This window comes from Homarus americanus, unplaced genomic scaffold, assembly GCF_018991925.1.
Source record: "Homarus americanus isolate GMGI-L3 unplaced genomic scaffold, GMGI_Hamer_2.0 scaffold22688, whole genome shotgun sequence".
In the NCBI taxonomy this organism is placed as follows: Eukaryota; Metazoa; Arthropoda; class Malacostraca; order Decapoda; family Nephropidae; genus Homarus; species Homarus americanus.
Window position 1 is genome coordinate 293,252 of NW_024737808.1, and position 21,749 is coordinate 315,000.

At 39.7% G+C, this 21,749-nt stretch overlaps 1 protein-coding gene across 1 annotated transcript in view; it reads right to left on the bottom strand.

The window, feature by feature from the left end:
• Positions 1 to 21,749, bottom strand: part of LOC121873594 (ligand of Numb protein X 2-like) — an 88,095-nt gene that overhangs the window by 5,890 nt on the left and 60,456 nt on the right. Inside the window, exons 2-5 of the mRNA XM_042377236.1 lie at positions 7,069 to 7,175; positions 5,457 to 5,697; positions 3,513 to 4,408; positions 64 to 186 (exon numbers count right to left, since the gene is read on the bottom strand). Coding sequence (XP_042233170.1) covers positions 64 to 186; positions 3,513 to 4,408; positions 5,457 to 5,697; positions 7,069 to 7,175 — 1,367 coding nt within the window. The remainder of the gene's footprint in view (positions 1 to 63; positions 187 to 3,512; positions 4,409 to 5,456; positions 5,698 to 7,068; positions 7,176 to 21,749) is intronic.

The following is a 21,749-nucleotide window of genomic DNA, read 5'->3' on the forward strand; positions in this document are numbered from 1 at the left end:
GGCCTAACCTTCCTCAAGGCTCCTTTATGGTGTGATCCAAACTTAACCTGAAGCTCTAATTACCTTAATGTTGCGACATCTACCAACAGGTCCCTGAGGATTGATATTTGCAATGTAGATGGGTGTGTCGCCCTCATTGCTGGTGACACCCCCACCAATCCTCATCCCCAGGCTTTCCCTTACACTCTGAAAACATGAGCCAACAAATACTGTAAGTACACTTGTACAGTCTTGTGTTTTGTTGGTACACCACTGTAAACCTACTAACACTAGGTATAATGAAGTCTTCTTTTCATTACATAATTTTGACATGTCTATTAAAAAAGTTATGTAGTGCACAGTACTGTATATGGTGGTTTTCTTGGGGTTAAAATATTTGTAAGTGATTTTCATATTTTCAAGACTTAAGGAAAGGTTATTTTTCCAGTCACAACTTCGAGTGAGTTTTCTTCAATTTATATTAATACAGGTTGTACCTCTCTAGTCCGGCATTCTGTGGTACGAAAACTCTCGTGGTCCGGAACGATTTTAGTTTGCCCATGGAGAAAATTAATTTGAGTCTGGTACTTTAGATGTTTGGCTAAATTTTGCCTTATTTACCCTACTTTTTGGGCGAATTACTACCTGTAATAAAGCAACATCCTAATAAACCAACGAATATAACAGATAAAGTTAAATAAAAACTAAAAACAACACAGAAAAAGTTCTTATGTTCTACAGCTTCAGCTAGTGTTGAACCTGATGGCTTGGCAACTTCGTCATCCGAGTAAAAACACACACACAACAACATTGGCTGTCCTTATGTTTTCAACTTTACCACCACTGGTGGGTAGAATTTATGTTTTAAATTCAGAAACATGAATTAAAGTATATATGAACAGTAATAAGTGTTGCTTTCATATTCTTATGTAGAGTAATGACGATATGTTTTCACATGTGTGCACTTACAGACGCGATCTCACTTTTTTCTTTACCATTAATGTTTAGCTACTTATATTGTTCCATTTATTAATATTAAATAACATTACTTAAAACAACCATATTAATTTTTTATATTAATTTTACTACAACTACAACCAGGGTCTTATTTTCTTCAGTTTTATATGTAGAACCAGTCAGTCACTGGTTTTGTAAACAACGAAAACAATACCGTCTCGTCTCCTTGTGTGTTTTAATGTTCTACTTATTATTAATGAATTGTATTGTTCATTTTGCACACATAAACATTAATTCAATCAAAAAGACACTCAGTAATAAACATTAATGAGTCTTTTGTACATAAGAGAAATGACGCTGTTTACACGATTATGCACGTCTGAACGTTGGTGGGCCGCTCAAACCCGTCGAAGTTTGAGTTTCTGCCGTCGAAATTTTAAATTGTGTTTTTTTTTTTTGTGTCCAAATAATAAACGTCAAATTAAAAACTTGCGAAATTTGAGAACCTAATGTACAACATTTAACCCTTCAATATGTTTTCAAAGAGACCACGAAGCAGTGAAAGTGGTGCTAGTGCTTCCAAGTGTAAGCACAAGTCACTATCTATCCAGAAAAAGGGTGAATTTCCATGGTCCGGCACCGGTCAGGTCGCAAGGTTGCCGGACTGGAGAGGTACAACCTGTATACCAAATTTCCTTGAAATTTTGCATTTCTTTGGTGGCACTAAATGTAGAAAACAAAATCTAATTCAAGAACATATGAAAGCTGGATACAGTACAAAAAAAAAGTGAAATTTAATTATCTGACAAGTGTGGGCACAATCCCTGAAGTCTCAAACTACAGTAGTAAGTGAACTGACTGTCTAGTTAGGCTATGTAAGTTTGGTAATACAATACTGTACTGTATACAGATTTCCTCCCAGATATATGTTCACAGTAAATGTTATTTGTGACACATGTGTAGCTTATCTTTACACTGTTTTGTCCTTTTTGAACAGTCTAAGGAAGGAAAAATAAGGGATGCAGCAAGTTGTTACCAAACAAATTATACATTAAATTGGGAAACGGTGTTAGCTGGAAAGACAATTTGAAATTGTTCTCAGGGATGCTTTCAGAGGTACAGTACAGTATACTGTAAAGTTGATAAAATGCAAGTACAGTCGAGGGTTGAACCCCGGCCCTCATTGGGGGGCAGCCCTCCCTCAAGAGGCTAATATTCTGTATGAAATATAAAAGACATCTACTGTCTATGGCTTATGGTTCTTGAATTACAGTCAACATTAAATTCATTAGAAAACTGATAACAAAGTTAAATCTTGCACCTTCACTTGCAGTGTACACGTTATCATGTTATGCTTTGTTGATGCATATTTCACATATTGTTCTGCAAGCATTATACCTATATGCTTTATCATATACAACATGTATTAGGATACTGGTGACTGATAGTGCTCATGTGTTACTGTTCATCATTATAACACCAACTACTGTACTGCCCACATACATTAAGTTATGCTGGCATAAATTTACTCACTTTTGTTCACATTTAACAAAGCTTTTGAAAACTGTGGTGTGATGTAAAGGTCTGTAAATGTTTTATACAAGAGGATGGGACGTATGTTAGGCACTGCTCCATCACACACGGGCAAATATCTTCAGTAATAATTTGATGCAGTTTACATTCACAGTCAGGTGGAGTTGATAAGGTATAACTAATTTGAGTAAAACTGTTGTGTTTACAGAAGAGCCCAGATATAACTTAACAAACTCCAAGCAAGTGTAGGTATGATGTTCTTTAAGTAGTCCTTGCTAAATATGAAGTGTCAGCCTAATATACAGGTATTCTTAAACCTACCAGTACCTAACCCACCCTAATTCAGCCTAGTGCAGTATTAGACAGTCCACCCAATAAAAATGTCTTGGGTATGCTATAACGAATCTAATTGGTTCTAGAACGTTGTTTGTTATAGCATTCGTTCGTTATAGGATTAATCCGTTCCAGGCCCCCAAATACAACCACTTAACACTGAAAAATATAATATAAAATTGTAAAAAAGTGCATAAATATGCATCTAAACCCCTGAAATAAAGAATATCACTAATACTTGTAATAAAAAAAACAATAAATTAGTAAAAAAAAAAAAAAAAAATTCGTTGTAGGAGTTTCGTTCGTTATAGCATTCTCCATTTTATAGGTAAAACCATTCATTATAGGAATATTCGTAGTAGAATCCATTCATTATAGCATACCCCATTACAGGTATATGTTTTAGTTGTATACATGCAGATATGTTATGCCATTTAGCAGCTTAGAGCACCTCTCACTTATGACATAGAATTTGTCACACTATAAAAATACAATATAACAAGAACTGGGAGGTCATATAATTTATTTAGAAATTAATCTGCTTTAAAGATCTTGGGACCCAGATATTTAGAGTTGTAGTTCAAGTTACTTATGAGTGACTTGCTACCTCTGTCTGCCTGTTACCTACTGGTATCTGTTGTAAACCATAATATATTTTACTGAACTGGTTAAGCATTATTATTATATACTTCACATCAGCTCAGTCTTACCTTTTTAATAGTAACATTCTTTTGATGAAGTTGATTATTTTCTGAGTGAATTAAACGCTTGAGTCCCGCCACAATATCGTGAGAATCATCGGGTGAGCGGGCACCTCGTGGTGTGGCGGGCAATGAGGTGGAATTGTGAAGAAGATTGTGATCTATTGGTGGTGGATGTTGCTCATGAAGGCCCTGGTCATGAGTAGCATCAACCGGTAGTTGGTGATTGTAATGGTGCGTATCAATGGATGTCGAGTGCCGATGGTGATGGGCTGGAGGCTGATGGTGATGATGATGATGACTGGATTCTGTGTCATCGGTGTCAGAGGTGCAGTACCCAGGAGAGGAAGTAGCAGGTGAGCCACCTCTTGAGGGAGACCCAACTCCACCACCAGTCTCAGAAGGCAAACGGGTGCTGGGCGAAGACATCATGGATGACACAAGACTGTGGTCACTCAGAGAATCACAGGAAGCAGATCGTCCATACTCCATGGCACCACAGCCACTGTCACTTGCACTTCTGTGGTCTGTAGAGCCTTGAAACTCACTCTCAGCAGCTGAATTGTTGCGCCAGTGGTGTGTAGGGAAGCTTGTGTATTCAGGAGAGTGTGCAGCTGTGTCAGAACCTGACACGAAGGCAACAGCAGGACCTCGACTTACTACAAGGCCTACATGTGTATGACTCTGCTGTATGAGGCGAGAGGCGTGGTCAAGGCGGGCATAACGCACGTCGGCACCGTTGATGGCCAGGATACGGTCGTGTGAGTGGAGGCGGCCATCCTGAGCAGCCACAGAGCCCTCCAGCACCTCCATGACGAAGATGCCAGGCTCGGTGCGGCGCCCTCCCAACTTCAGACCCAACTGTCTGCTGCTCTCCTTGCATAAAGTTACCGCCACCATCTCTCCTGAAATGGTTTATAAGTGTGAGTTAACGTAGATTAGGAATGAACTTTTGCAGCTGTACAATAATTCCTTTAATGGTTACTGCTAGAAACTAGTTAAAGTATGAAAATACAGTTCCGTAAAATTAAAATTATAAAGTAACTGCTAAAACTATGACCTATATACAGTATGTTGAACACTGTACAGAGTAGATAATGGGTAGTCAAATTTGCTTTGCATATTGTACTTTTATTGCCTGATTTAATTAATGTTATAAAAATTAGATTAAAATAATTTTTGAAGAGAAATTAGTGTGAACTTTATGATGAAATTTTGTTTTTCATTACTTTATAACATAATGGAAAACCATTATACAGTACTATACAAATTAACATAGCAGTTTTTGTGAAGATATTCTACTTACATACAGTACAGAGATATACATATCAGGGTATTACATTAAAACTACAAGGAACAAGTATGTGTAACTCTCTAAGTAAGGTTACATGTCAATACTGTACTATCAAAAAGCTACAAGTAGGTCCCATGTTCCAAATGAATAAATAGTACTGTACAAACATTTTTGGAACCTGCCTTGCTTCCAACGACCTTCATATTTCAGTGATCTGTTAATATGATAGGCTTTATATTTTGCCAGAGTATTGGAAGAAAAGAGTTGTAGACATCCTCAAGTCCTTGTGGCCCCAGGAATAGGGGAAGCTATTACAGTCACCATAGATTATGGAACAAGTAGAATTTCAGCACCAGTGAAAGATTATAACACCATCAAGATTAAATGTTACTTCTAATGTAAATTTTCTTGCAATGTGTAATATTTTATACACTGTTCACGTATATTAAGCACTGAGACTCGCATCAATCCTACAATGAAAGAATCCCAGTCAATTGAAAGAATACAGTGATGCCAATGTCATGCAAACTACAGTACTGCATTCATATTGAAGTTGAGAAATTTTCTTTGCTGTAAGTGGGAGACGAGGTCTGCTGTGTTGAGTAAAGTAATTAAGTAGTGTAGTGTTAAGGTAAGAAGGATGGATGATAACCACTGACCTTGATGATGTGGGGGTGCATTTGATGACTGAGGCGAGGCTGCACGGTACGCCTCGATCCTCTCCCTATACACCCCGAGCCTGAGCACAGTCTGGGGCCGCCTCAGCGCCTGGCACACCACCTGGTGAGTGGCCGAGGTCATGTCCACACCGTCCACCTCAATGATCTGGTCACCAGGCTGTAGGCGGCCATCCTGGGCCACTAACCCATCCGGGAACACCTCCTGGACCACCACACAACGCTGTCGATGAACCAATTACTTGCCTTATTATATATCCACTAATTATCTACATAGTAATTCTAATATTCTGACTCGAGATTTATAATTACTGATAGCCTTGAAATTTGATAACCTGTTGTACACAATACACTTCACAAAGGTACCAACCAATTCTTACTTTTGTACTATCTGATACTCTATGTATGCTGTATTGTACATTGTCATTTTCGACATATTAGCTGCCATATATGTACTGTATTTGACAAATTAACATGTACCTGTACTGTACTACAATTTTCAGTATTAATCATTCATCCCAACTCGTCATATTTGTGTTCATTATTTTTACTAACTACTGTACAGACATATATATTATTCAGTGTGTTGTTATGTTATTTATGCCAAAACTAACTATTATATTGCTTGTGTCCTTTGGCTCTTCAAGTATGACTTGCAGTTGAATTTTTTCTGTTCTTAAACTGTACTGTACAGGCAATCCCCGCGATACTGAATCCTGGGTTATGGAAACTCGCCCATATGGAATTTTGAAATTATGACCCAAAATTTGCAATACAGACCCAAAACTCACCCTTATGGAATTTTGATAATTTGTAAAAGTTTCAAACATAAAAATCACGATATACTACAGTAAAATAAAGAACTTTACCGAAATTATAAAATATATTTCGTGTGCACTCTTGGTGGCAGCTACAATACGGTTGGAGGGCGGCCCACCTTCCCAGCAGTCTCCACAATAATGGCACTGCTCAGTTTGAATTCTTTCCCCAGTTTGTGTTCATTTATGTATCTGTGTACCCTTATAAGTAGGTAACTCCCAGTAACTCCAATTGCACCACCTCACCTCATCACCTTATGCAGCACTCAACATCGTCTGGTGAGTCAAATTCAAGTGTGTGCATATACGTCTTGTCATGTTACATCATAAATGAATCATTGCATGTGTCTATTTTCATTCATATATGAGCTTCTGTTTCGTTTTGGGGATGCAAAAAATTTCCATAGGAATACATCTCGACTTATATAATGGCAATCAATGGTATTTTTTTTTCGCATTATGGAATTTTGCATTGGGGAAAGATATTCAGGAACAGAACCCTTCCATAACCCAGGGATTGCCTGTATACAAGTAACAGGTGTGCAGTAGTATTAAAGAAGAAAAGTCCTCATTCGCAACCAGTTACATTGGACAATTATTAGTCTAACAAATACTGTACTCCACATTATAACCACAAATAGAGTGACTTCATAAATATATAAAATGCATCCAATTACAGGAAAACAAAATGTTGAGATAACAATAAAAACTAAACATTACAGTAGATGGCATGAGTTACGAAATGTTGAGAACACGAAAAACTGAAGCATTCTTACCAAGGGGGTGTCAGCACCGCCGACAATGGTGATGCCGAGAGCTGTATGACCCCGTGGGATTTCAATGTGTGAGATTTCCCCTTCCAAGATGGGCAGCCGGGTGATGCCTGTAAAGAAACACAAGCTATTTATTACTACAGTATTGTGAGAACAAATGTTGACAACTATCACCAAGGGAACATGGGCAAACAACTACTACCTAGCAAACTAGCCGGTCGTCACCACCAAGGTAACTAGACCACTGTATCACCACCGTTGTCTCCGTAACATTGATGCTACAACACTTATTCTGGAGAATATGTTTTTTTTTTTTTAACTAATACTAAGTGGGGTATGCTATAACGAACGGATCCTACTACGAATATTCCTATAACGAACGGTTTTACCTATAAAATTGAGAATGCTATAACGAACGCAACTCCTACAATGAACGCGGATGAATACGGGACTATTTCGCCTGGCGCATGAATATTGTTGTACCGCGACCCACAACAAGAGCGTCAGGCGCCATCTTTGTCTCATTGTGTAGCCAGTGCACCACTGTTATTGTTGAAATTTCGTCTTTGATGTGGAAATTCGCGTTATTTGTATAACTATTTTGTTATACATGTATACAATTGTAACAATGAATCGTCCAAAGCGAGTGAGAAAGCTAATAACCCTTGAAACTAATTAAGAAATTATAAAGAAACGTGAGAATGGAAGAAGCATTGCGAAACTTAGTGATGTATGGGATGGCTAAATCGACTATATGTACGATTTTGAAGAATAAAGAGAAGTTAAAAACTGTGCAAGTGGCTAAGGGAATCTTTAGACTTAGCAAAGCAAGGTGTAATGTGATTGAAGAGATGGAAAATTTACTCTTAGTGTGGATAAAGGAGAAAGAAATGGCAGGTGGTAACATTAGTGAAGCTATAATTTGCGAGAAGGCTAAACAATTGTTTGAGGACCTTAAAGCCAAGACTCCCAGTGGAAGTGATAGTGCTGTGCCAGTGTTTAGGGGTACCTGCATGCTGAATAACACTAAGGTAAGATAAAGTACCTTATTTTTTACATTTTTCACAGAATTTTTTCAGTGTTGAGTGGTTGTATTTGGGGGCCTGGAACGGATTAATCCTATAACGAATGAGGTTCTGGAACCAATTACGTTCGTTATAGCATACCCCACTGTAATATGAAGTGGTTATTTGTCCAGTCACGGATATTTGGTAACCGAACAATCACTTCAGTATTTAGTATTCCTTTAACTTGTGTAATCCTTGTTCCAATTTTTTATATTGTTTGCCAGCATGTTGTTTCTTTGTTTCTGTGTGTCTGTCTATTTATTGGCCGATCAGTCGCAAAGAGTACAGGATGAAGCAAACTGCCGTAAAGCATGAAGGCTGTTGCTGGTATTGCCCTGACTGCATAGTCAAGGTGAATGAGGCGATTGCAAGCCATAGGGGAACGAGTTTCCTGGGGACGAAAATAGATGAAGCTGGAGCCTTGCTGGTTGCCAAACTAGAACAAGTTGGGAAAGAGATCCTTGCTAAGACTGGTTGCTAAGAGGAGTTATGCTGAGGTATTAGCAGGGCCACGGGAGGTGGCAGAGAGTAATGCAGGATCCGAACAGGTTCTAGAGCAGCTAGGGACTCAAGAAGTGTGTCGAAGAAATGAAAATTAACTGACCTACTGTTAGGGGAGAGGAGGGACAATGGGAACGTTTCCAGCACAGGAACAATGTAATAGTTTTTGGAGTCCCTGAGAGCCAGGCAGAGGGAACTGAGAGTAAGATAACACACGATAAGATGCAGTTTAAGAATATTTGTACTGAGGTTCTGAAGATGCTTTCAACCCCTCAGGATGTGAGGAGGCTGGGACAAAAGCATGGGGACAACCCTCGCCCCCCCCAGGATCACACTAGTGAGTGAGGAGGAGAAATGGAAGGTTATTCAGCAGGCAAAAAACTTAGCAAGGAGCGAGGCATTTCGGAGTGTATTCATTCACCCAGATCGCATGGTAATGCAGAGGGAACAGCACAAGAAGCTCCTGCAGGGCTTGAAGCAGAGAAGGGAAGAGTCGTGGAGGAACGGGGACGGGTGTACATAGGTTGTATTCAGGGAGAGGGTGGTGGAAGTAAGTGTGCCGACACAGGGTCAGGGAACAGCAGCGCACCCTCCACCAGCTCTACCCCCCGCCCGGGAGGTGGCACCAGCTCCGCATGGCCTCGGGTTGCTTCCCAACTAAATTCAAAGAGGCCATTATTACCCTAACACCAAAACAAGGAAAGAACCCCGCTGTCCCACTAAACTACAGACCGATCTCCCTCCTCGAAGTACCTGGGAAAATCCTAGAAAAAATCATCACTAACCATCTGAGAGATCACCTGGAAACAACCAACAGAGTCAACTGCAAACAATTCGGGTTCAGGAAAGGGAAGTTCACCACAACAGCGATAGCCCTGGCATGTGAAAACATAGCCAGAGCCGCGGCGAGTGGTAGACAATGTAATCTAACTCTCCGGGATGTAGCGAAGGCATTTGACAAAGTCTGGCACGACGGTCTAAAATATAAGATCCTCCAACTCGGACTTCCCACCAACATTGAAAAGTTGCTTTGCAACTTTCTTGACGACAGAAATGCCAGACTGAGGGAAGGACAACACACAGGAGAGACCTTCCCACTCATGAGCGGAGTCCCTCAGGGCAGCTTCCTCTCCCCCACCCTATATATTATCTACACAAGTGACACCCCGCCTCCCACTAGAATAGTTAACGAAGATATTATGTATGCAGATGACATCACTCAAATAACAACACATCATGGAAAATCGCGAGAGTTACAGGTCGACAACACCAGGCGGGAATTAGAAATGGTAAATATTTACGAAAAACAATGGAAAATCCAAACCAGTCTCCCGAAATTCACAGTGATACCCTTCTGCAGAAGGAAAACCCATCCATTAGTAACCAATAATGCCCAGGTAGAATACAAAAGCAGAGGCACCCTCCTGGGCCTGCAAATATCCACGACAGGTTACTCCCATCATGTCCACACCAGGAAGGAAAAGGCAAGAGAGCTGAGAAGACTATACTGCTTTAAAGCGCTTCCTGAGAAAATAAAACTCCACCTGGTGACATCATTTATCACACCGATATTAACTTACCCAGCAGTACCTCTTCATACTATGAGCACCACTCAAATATTAAAATTACAGGTGGTCCAAAATGAAGCCCTAAGATTCGTCACAGGTGAAAAATACCCCTTCACTAGAACCACAGCCGAGATACATAGAGACCTGAGAATAAAACCCATCAACGAGCAGCTGCACACCCTAGCCAGCAGTCTGGCAATAGATAGAACGATCAGAGCAAGAACTCCTTCAAAGACTCCCACCAGATAACAACAACAACCATACATGGTTCCCAAAAAGTTACCAAATCTCAAAAGGTCCGTTACCACCCCCGATCTACACGGCCAGGCAATAGACAACCTCCCTAGACCAGCATCCGCCAGTGGGGTCGGCGGAATATGAAATAAGGCCCTTAAAACACCCATATATGGGATAGGGTAGGATGTCTAGTGCCTGTACCGACAGACAATAACTAACCCATGACACAACCCTAACACACATTATTGCTGATTGCTGACTGCCATGGTACTGTACATTGTTTCCATCTGCTGCATCACAGCTGTTGAAGTGACTGTAAGATGCTATCATAACTCACCTATATCTCGAAAACTAAGCATTTGCCCAAGAAAATGAATAGAAGTGAAAGTAATCAGTTCAAAAATACCCTCCATAATTACCGAGCTGCTGACGGTCACCGGTCGTATATAAAAGGTCATTGATCTTTAATATACTGTATATCTCTGCAAATACAAGTAAAGTGGGTGTCTTGAATAATGCAGAACACGAAATACACGCACTGGAGCTCATTCGAAATACAATTGTCTCCTTTCAAAGTCAGGAGAGAAAACGTTAAAAGTAGGAAGAAAAGAATATTGTGTCGGTAGTGGAACACTTGTCTAGAATACATAATACCTGCCAGTGAAAAATGTCTTGGAATTAGAAAGATTTTTAATTCTCATTCCTATTACGGTATCGCATCCAGTAATTATTGTGTGGGAAAGTAAGGACAATCATTTATTACTTATACATTCTTAAGTAAGCAAAATATGTGATTGCTAAAGTAGTACAATGATGACTATTGTAGGCTATCCCTTTTGCAATCACGTTTTACTTATTCGAGAATGAATCGCGCTATAGCCATCAAGCAGAACTATAAATTTTGCTTAAAGAGCATGAAAAATGAACACTTTGCAGTGTAATCTTAACGGAAAATCTCAGGCCATTCTTTTTTAAGAACTGTCTGCCGGAGTGTATGCGAGTTCATTAAGACTAAACCTTTATTGGCACAGGTACAGATACATTCTGGAGCCCATATTCCTTGTGCCCAGTACTTGCCAACAGTGGTAGCAGACTGGTGACTAAATAACAGGCTGATTAATGGCCAAGAGAATAAAGTAATGGATTATATCGGTAATACGCAGGAGACAGCTCCTCCAATATGGTCAGAGTTTTGGGAAATCATAATTTTGCGTTAACTTGAACTAATAGTCAATGCCTTTAAAGAGGAATGAGCTCTGGAATGTTTTGTTTGGGTATTATTGCTTATCAATATAATACAGAGCATCAATGGTAGTTATTTATATTACATTCTCTCTAAATGACCACAAGAAGCTGATAAATTGTGTTGAAATTGCAGAAATGTGAATTAGTTTAAAAAAAATAGGTCTATTTTGAAATATTTTAGTTGCATAAAACATGAATTTATATCATGAAATCTGAAGACAATGGGAAAATAGACCTACACCGTGTTATAAATGAACTGAAAATGACACAACTAAGGTCTTTAAAGGCGTACTTTACTTTACCTTTAACAAAGCAAGTAATTACACTAGTCCATGGAAATGAGTAATACAGTCTGAAAGTAATTATTATGTCCGTAAGGTAAAGATGAAGGACTAATATATATTTTTTATAATTATTTTTACTTTTCATACATATTTACTGTACAGTTGTAAAAATTCATCTATAAGTTGGTCGACTATGCATTCAGAAAGCAGAATTACCGAGAATAATTTTAATTCTGTGAGAACTTGGAAACGTTCTTTACAATCGCTGTTCATTTTTCAGGTAACATGATTTTGCTAAACGTATCTTATCTAAATAAAAAATATCCAAGGATCGTTGCTTTAATTTTGGATTTAATCGCTTGTTACAAAAAAAAATATGTCTATAGTTTAGTAGACCGTTTTCTTAGTATTTTTTTAACATTACCGTTTTTTTAGAATTTGGTAGACTCGTTTCATTTAAAGCGTTCAGTTAAAGGGAAATCGGAGTCGTCCTAGCTAGCCAACGAGCCTTTAGACAACAAGGAGGCGGGAGCGTTGTAGTCCCTCGTGTGTTTCTCTTGTTCATTATGGACTGTGAACAAAGTAAAAACGTAAAGTATATAAACAGTTAAAGCATGTTCAAGTCGTTAACTCTTGGTGTATAATAGACAGTAATTGTAAACCCTGGATTAGAAAATACGTCCACGACACAGCCAAGTGCCACACGGTTTAAATGGCTGAAGTTCAGAAAGTAAACAAACAAATATTAGCGTAGTGAAAATAACAACGGTGCCTGGAAATATTTACGTCAGTGTTGAATATTTGTGCAAGAGATGATAGTTTATTGTGTGATAATGGATAACTCCTGTGTGAATAAAAAAAACAACAGTACAGACCTAGTGATTTATTGTGCAGGATAACAATTTTTACAAGATGTGAGACTACAGGAAGAAGTGATGACATACCGGTGGAAGAATACAGTAAATGTACCTTACTGTATACACAACTGAATAAGGTAAGCTTCACAGCCTTGCTCAGATTAATATGTAGATGATCTCTTGGACTGTAGCTTCCTCTCTGTGTAAGTGATCTTTATTTGCTTCAAGTAAACTTCCGTATCTTTCCCAATATAATACCTCCGAAGAAGCGCTTGTGTTTTATATATATCTTATTTAAGTCGTCTATTTATATTCGTCTATATTTTTATATTGTGAAGAATATTTATGGCATAAGAAGCATCGGATTTCCTATTTTGGCAAAGTAATAATTTTGCTTAACAAATAGTTGAATCTTTTTACTTTTATCCTCTTCACCGCTGATCGACCACTTCTCTGTTACGCACTGTTGGCAAGTACCGGGCATGCACCGGCTCCTGAATGTACCTGAACCTGCTCCAGTGTTGGTCAAGTCTGGTCTTGAAAGAGCTCACACTCGGTGCCGTCGCAACACTTTCTGGTAGATTGTTCCAAGAGTTCACAACTCTCACTCAGAAAAAGTTTACCCTCGCAGTTTTCTGGACTTGCGGCTTCTTCAATCTTGAGCTTTGACCCCTTGTGGGGCGAGCGTCCGCCAGCCCCAAGTAAGGACACTCGACTGAGTAGTGCCCCTTGAGATGCTTATACACCTCAATTAGGTCGCCCCTTGCCCGCGTTTTCTATCTGAAATGGAACAACTTTGCGCTTAAAATTAAGAGTTTTCTTTTACCAGTTGGGTTTATGTACAGTATGGGCGAAAAGCTAATAGGTTCTGTTTAGCAATACAGTACACCGTACAGTTTCTAGAGAGTTTGGTTGGCAGTACCGTACAGGCCTTAGTTGGGAGTCAGCTTTGACCCTATATCGCCCTGTACTGCCAATGTTGCCAACCAGACCCAGCGTTGCCAACCAGAACCAGCGTTGCCAACCAGACCCAGCGTTGCCAAACAAAACCAGCGTGCCAACCAGACCCAGCTGTGGGGTTTCGTGATGTTGTCTCGCACTCAGGATGGGTTGGAGAAAGGAAACTCACAATGCACTCTCTCTCTCTCTCTATATATATATATATATATATTTATATATTTATATATATATATATATATATATATATATATATATATATATATATTGCATTGAATGTACAGTGCAGTTTGGTGCTGGGAAGTTGCTGCGTGGTTCGGAGCTTGCTGGTTCGGGAACGTGGAGTAGAGAGAGCTGGTTGGTGAGGAGCTTAGGTGTTGCGTGGCTCAGGTAGGGAGTTCACGGCGAGGTGAGGGCTTATATAGTGGAGGTAGGCGTGGCTTGATAGCCGACCTGGCTTTGTCAGACCACGAGGCATTGGCTGGGGAACTCGACAAGGGATCGGCTAGTCAGCGACAAAGAAACAATTTCCTCCACGTCATATGAGCTGTTTACGTTCGGCGCCACGACCCCGGCCAGCAGGGCAGGCAGCCGATGCGACGCCAGGCACTAAGTAGTTCGAGTTAGACCAAGGAAAGAGTTCGGCGAACTCACTTTGCTCCAAAGACTAAGACTATATACGCTTTACATGTCGAGAAAACAAAAAAGCTTAATGGTTAATAAACTTAGATAACGTACAAAATATATAATAAAAATAATAATGAATAATAACACAAGACGCAGAGATGAAGTTTGAGATTCCCCCCCCCCTCAACTTTTCGGAGCTAGGTTTTATTTGGGGCCTTGCCGATAGATGGCGGTGATTCCGGCTTTGCGGCGTACAGTTACTTTCGTACGAACTTTCCTATCTTTCGTATATAGTCTTTGTACCAGACCCAACGTTGCCAACCAGATCTAATATTACCAGCCAGACTCCGGTAGTAGTGTTTTAAACCTTTCATATCATGGTCCACTTGGTTTGTAAGGTTTGCACCAAATTTCCACTCTGGTGTCTCGCGCAGAACAATACAGTCCGATTACACTGAGTTTCGGTAAAATTAATTGGTCCAAGTTCGGAAAATTGGATAGTTGTGAGTTAGGTTATTACACAAGGCTTGTATGTTTGAAAAATTTTGTCTGGCCTTTTAACACATGGGAGCACAGGGGCGGGAACGAGGCAGTCACTTAAATAATGTGTATCGAGCATAAACACAATTATTTACAAAGTTGTTATTGATGTAGAATATTGATAATAAATTAGTGGTGGCCCTGGGTTGACTCGTCAGCGGTATAAGTAATTTTCTTCTAACTTACACCGAAGGAACATAGTGAAATCGTGTGAGGAAACCAAGATATCATTTAAGTTCTTGATTCTGGATTATTTCAGGGTTTCGGATTTAGCGAAACTGGGTAAGTATATTGAAGCATCACAACCGAATTGGGAAACACTACGGACTCCAACAGTGCCATTAAATAAAGACTGCCAATGTTAATTTAGATTAACTGACACCAGATAAAAGTTATTTGGGATATCGTTTCAATTTTACGGCATGAATGCTAGTTATTACGTTTTGTTGGTGTACCAGACATAATATTTGACTTAGTTTATGATTTTCTAGGAACATTTTAAAGATTCGTTAAAAGGTGTTGTTGGGAGTGAAAATTGTTGAGGAATTCTGACCTTTGCACAGACGATGTTTTCTGTACAATTTAATCATACAGGCGTAAACCAACAGGGCGACATTAATAGATCATTGGACTTTAATATAAGATAACTGCTGAATCGTAACAAGAGTAATTACCAACACGATGAGAAGTATGCAAGAGTAGCGTATAAGTTAAGAGTGTTTAATAATTCTGTTCGACATCTCATTGTGCATTGTTGCAGACAGGCGTATTGTTTGATGTTTTAGTAAGCACCAGCCTCTCCTAGTATCGTCTCAGTATTCAGTAAATAGTGAGCGACATTAGTTAGGAAGCTAATATGTTATACTGTAGTCTGTTCTCCCAGAGCTTGCACTCAGGTCAGTTTGTAGTAAGGCAGCTGATTGGTTGACGGACACAGGAAGAATCCCAACAGTATTTAATCTATTCGTCGTATTTATATTCTGATATTTTAAGGGATAATAACATTTGTGTGTTGATCGATGATAATTTTCGCACTCGGGAAAGCAAAAAATAACTCTTGAAACACTGGTGACAAAGATTTTGATGAGAATAAGGAAAATTGTACAAGTTTTAGTGACATTCTCGGCCTTGTTGCCTCACGTCACTCATCTTTAAGATATTTTGATCACCATAGTTTCACGAGTTAATTTTTGCTTCCCCAAGTGCGGAAATTATCAGAGATCGTCACAGAAAAGTTAATATCCCTTAAAATATCAGAATATAAATATGATGTATTAACTTGTGTCAGTCAAATAATTTAATCTGCTGCCTTGCTACAAACTGACCCTAGGCCCAGTTGCCAGCTCTGAGTTAACAGATTATAGTTAGCTAGTTTACAGTATGTTTTATATTTGAGTTGTTTTGCTTATAAATATTTGGCTTATGAACAATTTAGAGTTTGAGCTGTCTGTGTTATGAAAAGTTCAGCTTATTTATTTCTATTAATTTGCATTAAAGTTTCTGAATAGTATTATGTTTCCTTTAGTTTGTTTTGGGAAAAATTCTTGCATCATGTTTCCTGTTTTTATCTGATGTTTCGTTGCTCGGTTCCACCTTCCACCCTGAATGTATACAGTCCGAGTTAAATTTCTGGTAATTAAAGTTACACTATACGAGTTGTGTGGTAAATTTAACACTTGGTGCTACATCCAATCTTTACTAGACTCATTTCACTACATATCTGAAATAACACCAAAGTAAATGTTGTAACAGTTCAAAGAGGAAACAACAATAAACATAATATAACATGGTGGTTTATCTTAATAATGAAATAAACTAAAATGATACTTACAAACAAGAACAAAATAATATTACAGGTTTTTCCTTAATGATATTTTGAAAAACATCACAAGTTGTAAATTAAACCACAACGTTGATTTTTCCTGTAAAAGCCCTGTAAAGATTTCACGGCATTTCCCTTCATGCGGAAAATCAATACCAATTGTCTTAGAATTCAGGAAACTAGATGTGTGTGTGTGTGGAGGGGGGAGGGGGGGGAGGCTGAGATATTGGGCGTTTACTTTCTTTCACCTTAAATAGGATCACATTTTCCGCAGACGAGACAGCTAGGCATCGCCAGCAAAAGAGATTGCAACACATTTCCTGCCATTATGAATACAACACGCCTCTTGCAACATATAGGCTACCATTGAATTTCCTGTACACTTGGATGACCCAGATATTCGTACACGGTGAAAAATATTTAAGGTAAAGATTGACTACTTGGACAGCTCCTACCGCTACTAGTTCTGGTTTTAAAGAGATTGACTGGATAAACGGCGCCTTAGGATCATTTGAGCTTTGGTTCCCCGGTAAACACAGGGATAATGCGGAATGAGTGGAACGAAATGGAGGTAGTCTGACGTGTAAATCTGGAGTGTGTATCCAGTTAACAGGTACGCCGAGGGTAAAGATGACTAAACCTTGTCTTGCAGAGCCTAATTTGGTCTTACGGGATGTAAGCTGATCGAGAAGGCCAGTCTTGAGGAAAGTGATATAGTCGACAAAGATAGATTGATGTGTGTGGGCCCGACGCTCCACTAGTCGCCTACAAGTGCTTCTCGTTTTGACTTCATGGTATTTTCTCCAGCTTGATTTTTAAACTCTCCCATTTGCACTGATCTTGTAGCTAACTCGGGTAATGCTAGGCTGTTGCTACCTGTGACTTGGCGGCAAAGCTTCAGACATTTGCATCTGTCACTTCTTGTGATAGGTATTAAGAGAACTTTTTGCTACTAAATGCTGTGAGCAACTCCTTGAAACTTATATTTTAGGCACGTGAAGGTCACCTCTGTTTTTTTTATTTTAATGCTTGGATACGACCAGCAAAAGTTTAATCACGGGCCCAATCCTAGTAAAATAGCCATCATCCGCGACGTACACAACGGCAATAGTTAACCCCACGGAAGATGACCGTCGTGTAGTAAGGCGGCATTAACAAGACATACAGTTGTGCCTTGGGGTGATGTGTTTGTACATTGTTGACTGCTTTCGTGTTGTCTCGCGTCACTTGATTGTGTTACTGCTGGAGGACCCGCTTGTTGTAACTACATTGTGTTTGCTGTATTGTTGATGTTGCAGTTTGTTTTAACTTACCGTATTTTCGTATTATTGTTACTGTATACACTTACATTGTGGCGCTGTACAGTATTTTTGTTGTTTTATAATTTTTGTAATTTTGTTGCTGTTTACTGTATTATTTTTACTGTTTTATAAGCTGTTGCAGCTCGTACTTCTACTTTTTTTATGTTTAAGTAGTTTATATTATTTGTATCATTAGACGAGATATTTTGATTCATGCCAATCAGGCGGTGTGACGCTTGTGTGTATCTGTGTGTCGTGGCAACCTGTGGTGTACTGCTCGCCTCACCTCACAAGTGATTAGTCCCGGGTTAGCTCCGGGCAAGGTGAAGCTATGGGCAAGTTTCTTTACGCCATTTGCCTCTGTCTACCCAGCAGTAACTGGGAACCTGGATGTATTCGGGGTAATAGTTGTGTGTGTTAGCCAGTGCAGTTGGTGAGTTGTCCGGTCTTCTCGGACTATTCCTTGACACTGGGTCATGCAACTCGTTTACTCAGGGTGTGGTTGTTGTGTTGGCGACAGCTTCTACACCTTAAACACGAGGGGCAACCATTATAATTATTGTAGTATATATGTTTGTCCACATCATAGCTCAAGAACGGAAAGAGCTACACTGTATACTGGACACATATTCAGCATGACAGCCTCTTAGAAGTGCCATGTATTTATTTAGGGTTTAAAGGTCAACATCACAGCTTTGAAAAGAACAACAACAGTGATGAATTGGCCAACCTTGACGACAGTGTAGTTATTATTATTTTTATTATTATTATTATTTTTTTTTTTGGGGGTTATTTGTTATATTGTATTTGTTAACTTGTGTGTTGCTTGTACTTGGTGTTCCGTTAAAATCATTGTGTTGTTCGGCCTATTTCTATTTTTTTTAAACTACCCATTTTAGTTAGTTATACGAAAGCCTTTCCTCCTGATCCACTGACTATTTTATCTTGGGGAAACAAATGCCAAAGAGTGTTTAGCGAAGATTTTAAATGTTACTTTTTCTCAATACTCTCAGTCTGCCCAATGATTGTCTAGTCTTTTACCACGTAGCATAACCTATATTAACCCTCACTGTGAACAGGATATATACACTGCTTCCCGCTCCTGTGTATTGTTGCTGATTGTATAAAATGCTTCTAATGTTTGTTATTGCTTGTTTCAAGGGGGGAGACGAGCAATAGTGATATTATATAGTTTAAGACAATAATATACAGTATACTTGTGTTTTAACGTTGCTTTAGGGAGAGAAAAAATAACTGTATATGATAAATCACTCGCATATTAAGTTAGTAATAAGATCAGCCTTATTGTCAATGTTATAGTGAAATTTCTCCGTTTGTGGTCGAATCAGTCAGTGATTACCAAAGTCATTACCGAATTAAATACTATCCAAGCAACTAAGAAGATAAGAGGGAAATCAGTTAATGTGTGTGTGTGTGTGTGTGTGTGTGTGTGTGTGTGTGTGTGTGTGTGTGTGTGTTGTTATCAGGAGGGAAAGAAGAGTTTAAAGAGGGTATCGCACTTTGTATCGTCGCCGCTGCCAGCCAGTAGGGGGGAATAATGTATCGTGCTTATATTCGTAGAGTTATTGCTAGGGGAAAGAGACGAGGCTTGTTGTTTTATTGTTACAGGGAGGAGAGGAGGGGGTGTCTTAATTGTATACCTTCTGTCTGTTTGTTTGTGACTGTTTCTCTGTCTGTCTGTCTCTCTCTCTCTCTCTCTCTTCCGATGATGACTTTGTATCTAATGGCTACCTGTATTCTCTCTCTCTCTCTCTCTCTTCCTATTTCCGTTTCTTCGTTTTTCCCCAGTCTCTCACTCTGTTCCTCTTTCCATTGCCCCTTCACCTCCCTGCATTCCAATCTCTTCTGCTTCTTTCTTTTTCCCCTTTCACCACTCTCCCTCTTCCCTTCTTATTCCTCTCCCCTTCCTTTTTATTTCTTCTCTTATATCCCTCTTTCCTTCTCATACCATCTCTCTTCCTCTTCTTTTCTTCTTCCGTTTCCCCTTTCCACCTCATCCTTGCTCCTTTTCTTGCTCTCTCTGCTTCCCTCTCCTCCTCTCAGTTTCCCAATTTTCTACCTATATTTTCCCTTCCACTTTCCTTTCCTCCTGTCTGTTTCCCCTCTAACATCAGCAGTCAGTAGGTGGCTCCTCTTAGCAGCAGCAGTCAGTAGGCGCCTCTTAACAGCAGCAGTCAGTAGGCGCCTCTTAGCAGCAGCAGTCAGTAGGTGCCTCTTAACAACAGCAGTCAGTAGGCGCCTCTTAACAGCAGCAGTCAGTAGGCGCCTCTTAACAGCAGCAGTCAGTAGGCGCCTCTTAGCAGCAGCAGTCAGTAGGTGCCTCTTAACAGCAACAGTTGTTATGCACCTTTCCAATAGGTTAATCTTGTCGACGGGTATAAGAGCGCCTCTTGGTGGTACACAACGATATTACTCTTCTCGGGAGTGGCGGTGGTTGGACACGTCACAACTTGCGTTTCTTTACACCATTGCCTGACCAGATCCAAGACATGAGTTACACACGTCTTTGTTGGGTCTAAGAGCGTATTGGATGCCTAAGAGGATGGATATTAGTGAAATAATACGAACATCACTGAAAACCTTCCACGGTGAATCCATCCTGTGATCATATTGACTTTTGTGGGGGGCGTGGCTCAGCTGTTAATGGTCGATTTCTGTGATCTCGTTCTCAGATCAGGTCATATATAATGATTTTTTTCCCCACGTCTGGATAGCCCATTGGCCTTCCCACGCCACATTCGAGACAGCCCAGACGTGGCAGTATTGTCGGTCGCCCCATCAAAAAACACTCTGGTTTGGGTCGTGGTTTTGGTATAAACTCTTAACTTTGTCTTACCGGAATTAATTTAATGTTATCTAACTACTTTTATAATCTATGGCTATGAGGGGATTACGGCTTCTAAAAGTTGGACCATTGGGGGATTTTTTTCTGCTTTATGTTATTAGTCTAGTGGTGAGGTACTGTGTGGAGATTAATTTTATATTTAGTTTTGTTTCTTCATCATGAGTCACAAAATCCATGGTGACCCTCGCTCCCCAGAGAATTCTACAGAACTGCTTCTGTCCCTGGCTGACTAGTATGAATAATAATAATAATAATAATAATAATAATAATAATATAATAAATAATAATAATAATAATAATAATAAGACACTGGATTTATATTATCAGGCTTGGACGTTGAGGTGTGTGTGTGTGTGTGTGTGTGTGTGTGTGTGTGTGTGTGTGTGTGTGTGTGTGTGTATGTGTGTGTGTGTGTGTGCGTGTGTGTGTGTGTGTGTGTTGATCTTGTGCGGGACCGAGGCGACCTCACCAGCCTGGATATGGTGGGTAACATCGGAGAAGGATCAACATTTGAGTTGTCAGGAGAATATTGCGAGCTACAGGAGGTCTTGGGGGGATCATCGAGGGAAAACCCATATCTTCTGCTGGGGTGGACGACGTATGTTTATGACTTACACATTAAGGTTGTCAGAAAGCACCGCAAGAAGTTTTTCAGAAGTAAATCGATCTTAGACCATTAGATTTTAAGTGAAGACATTTTGGTGTGGGTGAAGTAAAGAGGTAGTGAGCAGGACTTACAAAAGGCTTTCATCACCGTCGTCTGCCTGGAGCGGTGAGACGTCGCGTCGCCCGGGTAGGCATAAAATAAATAA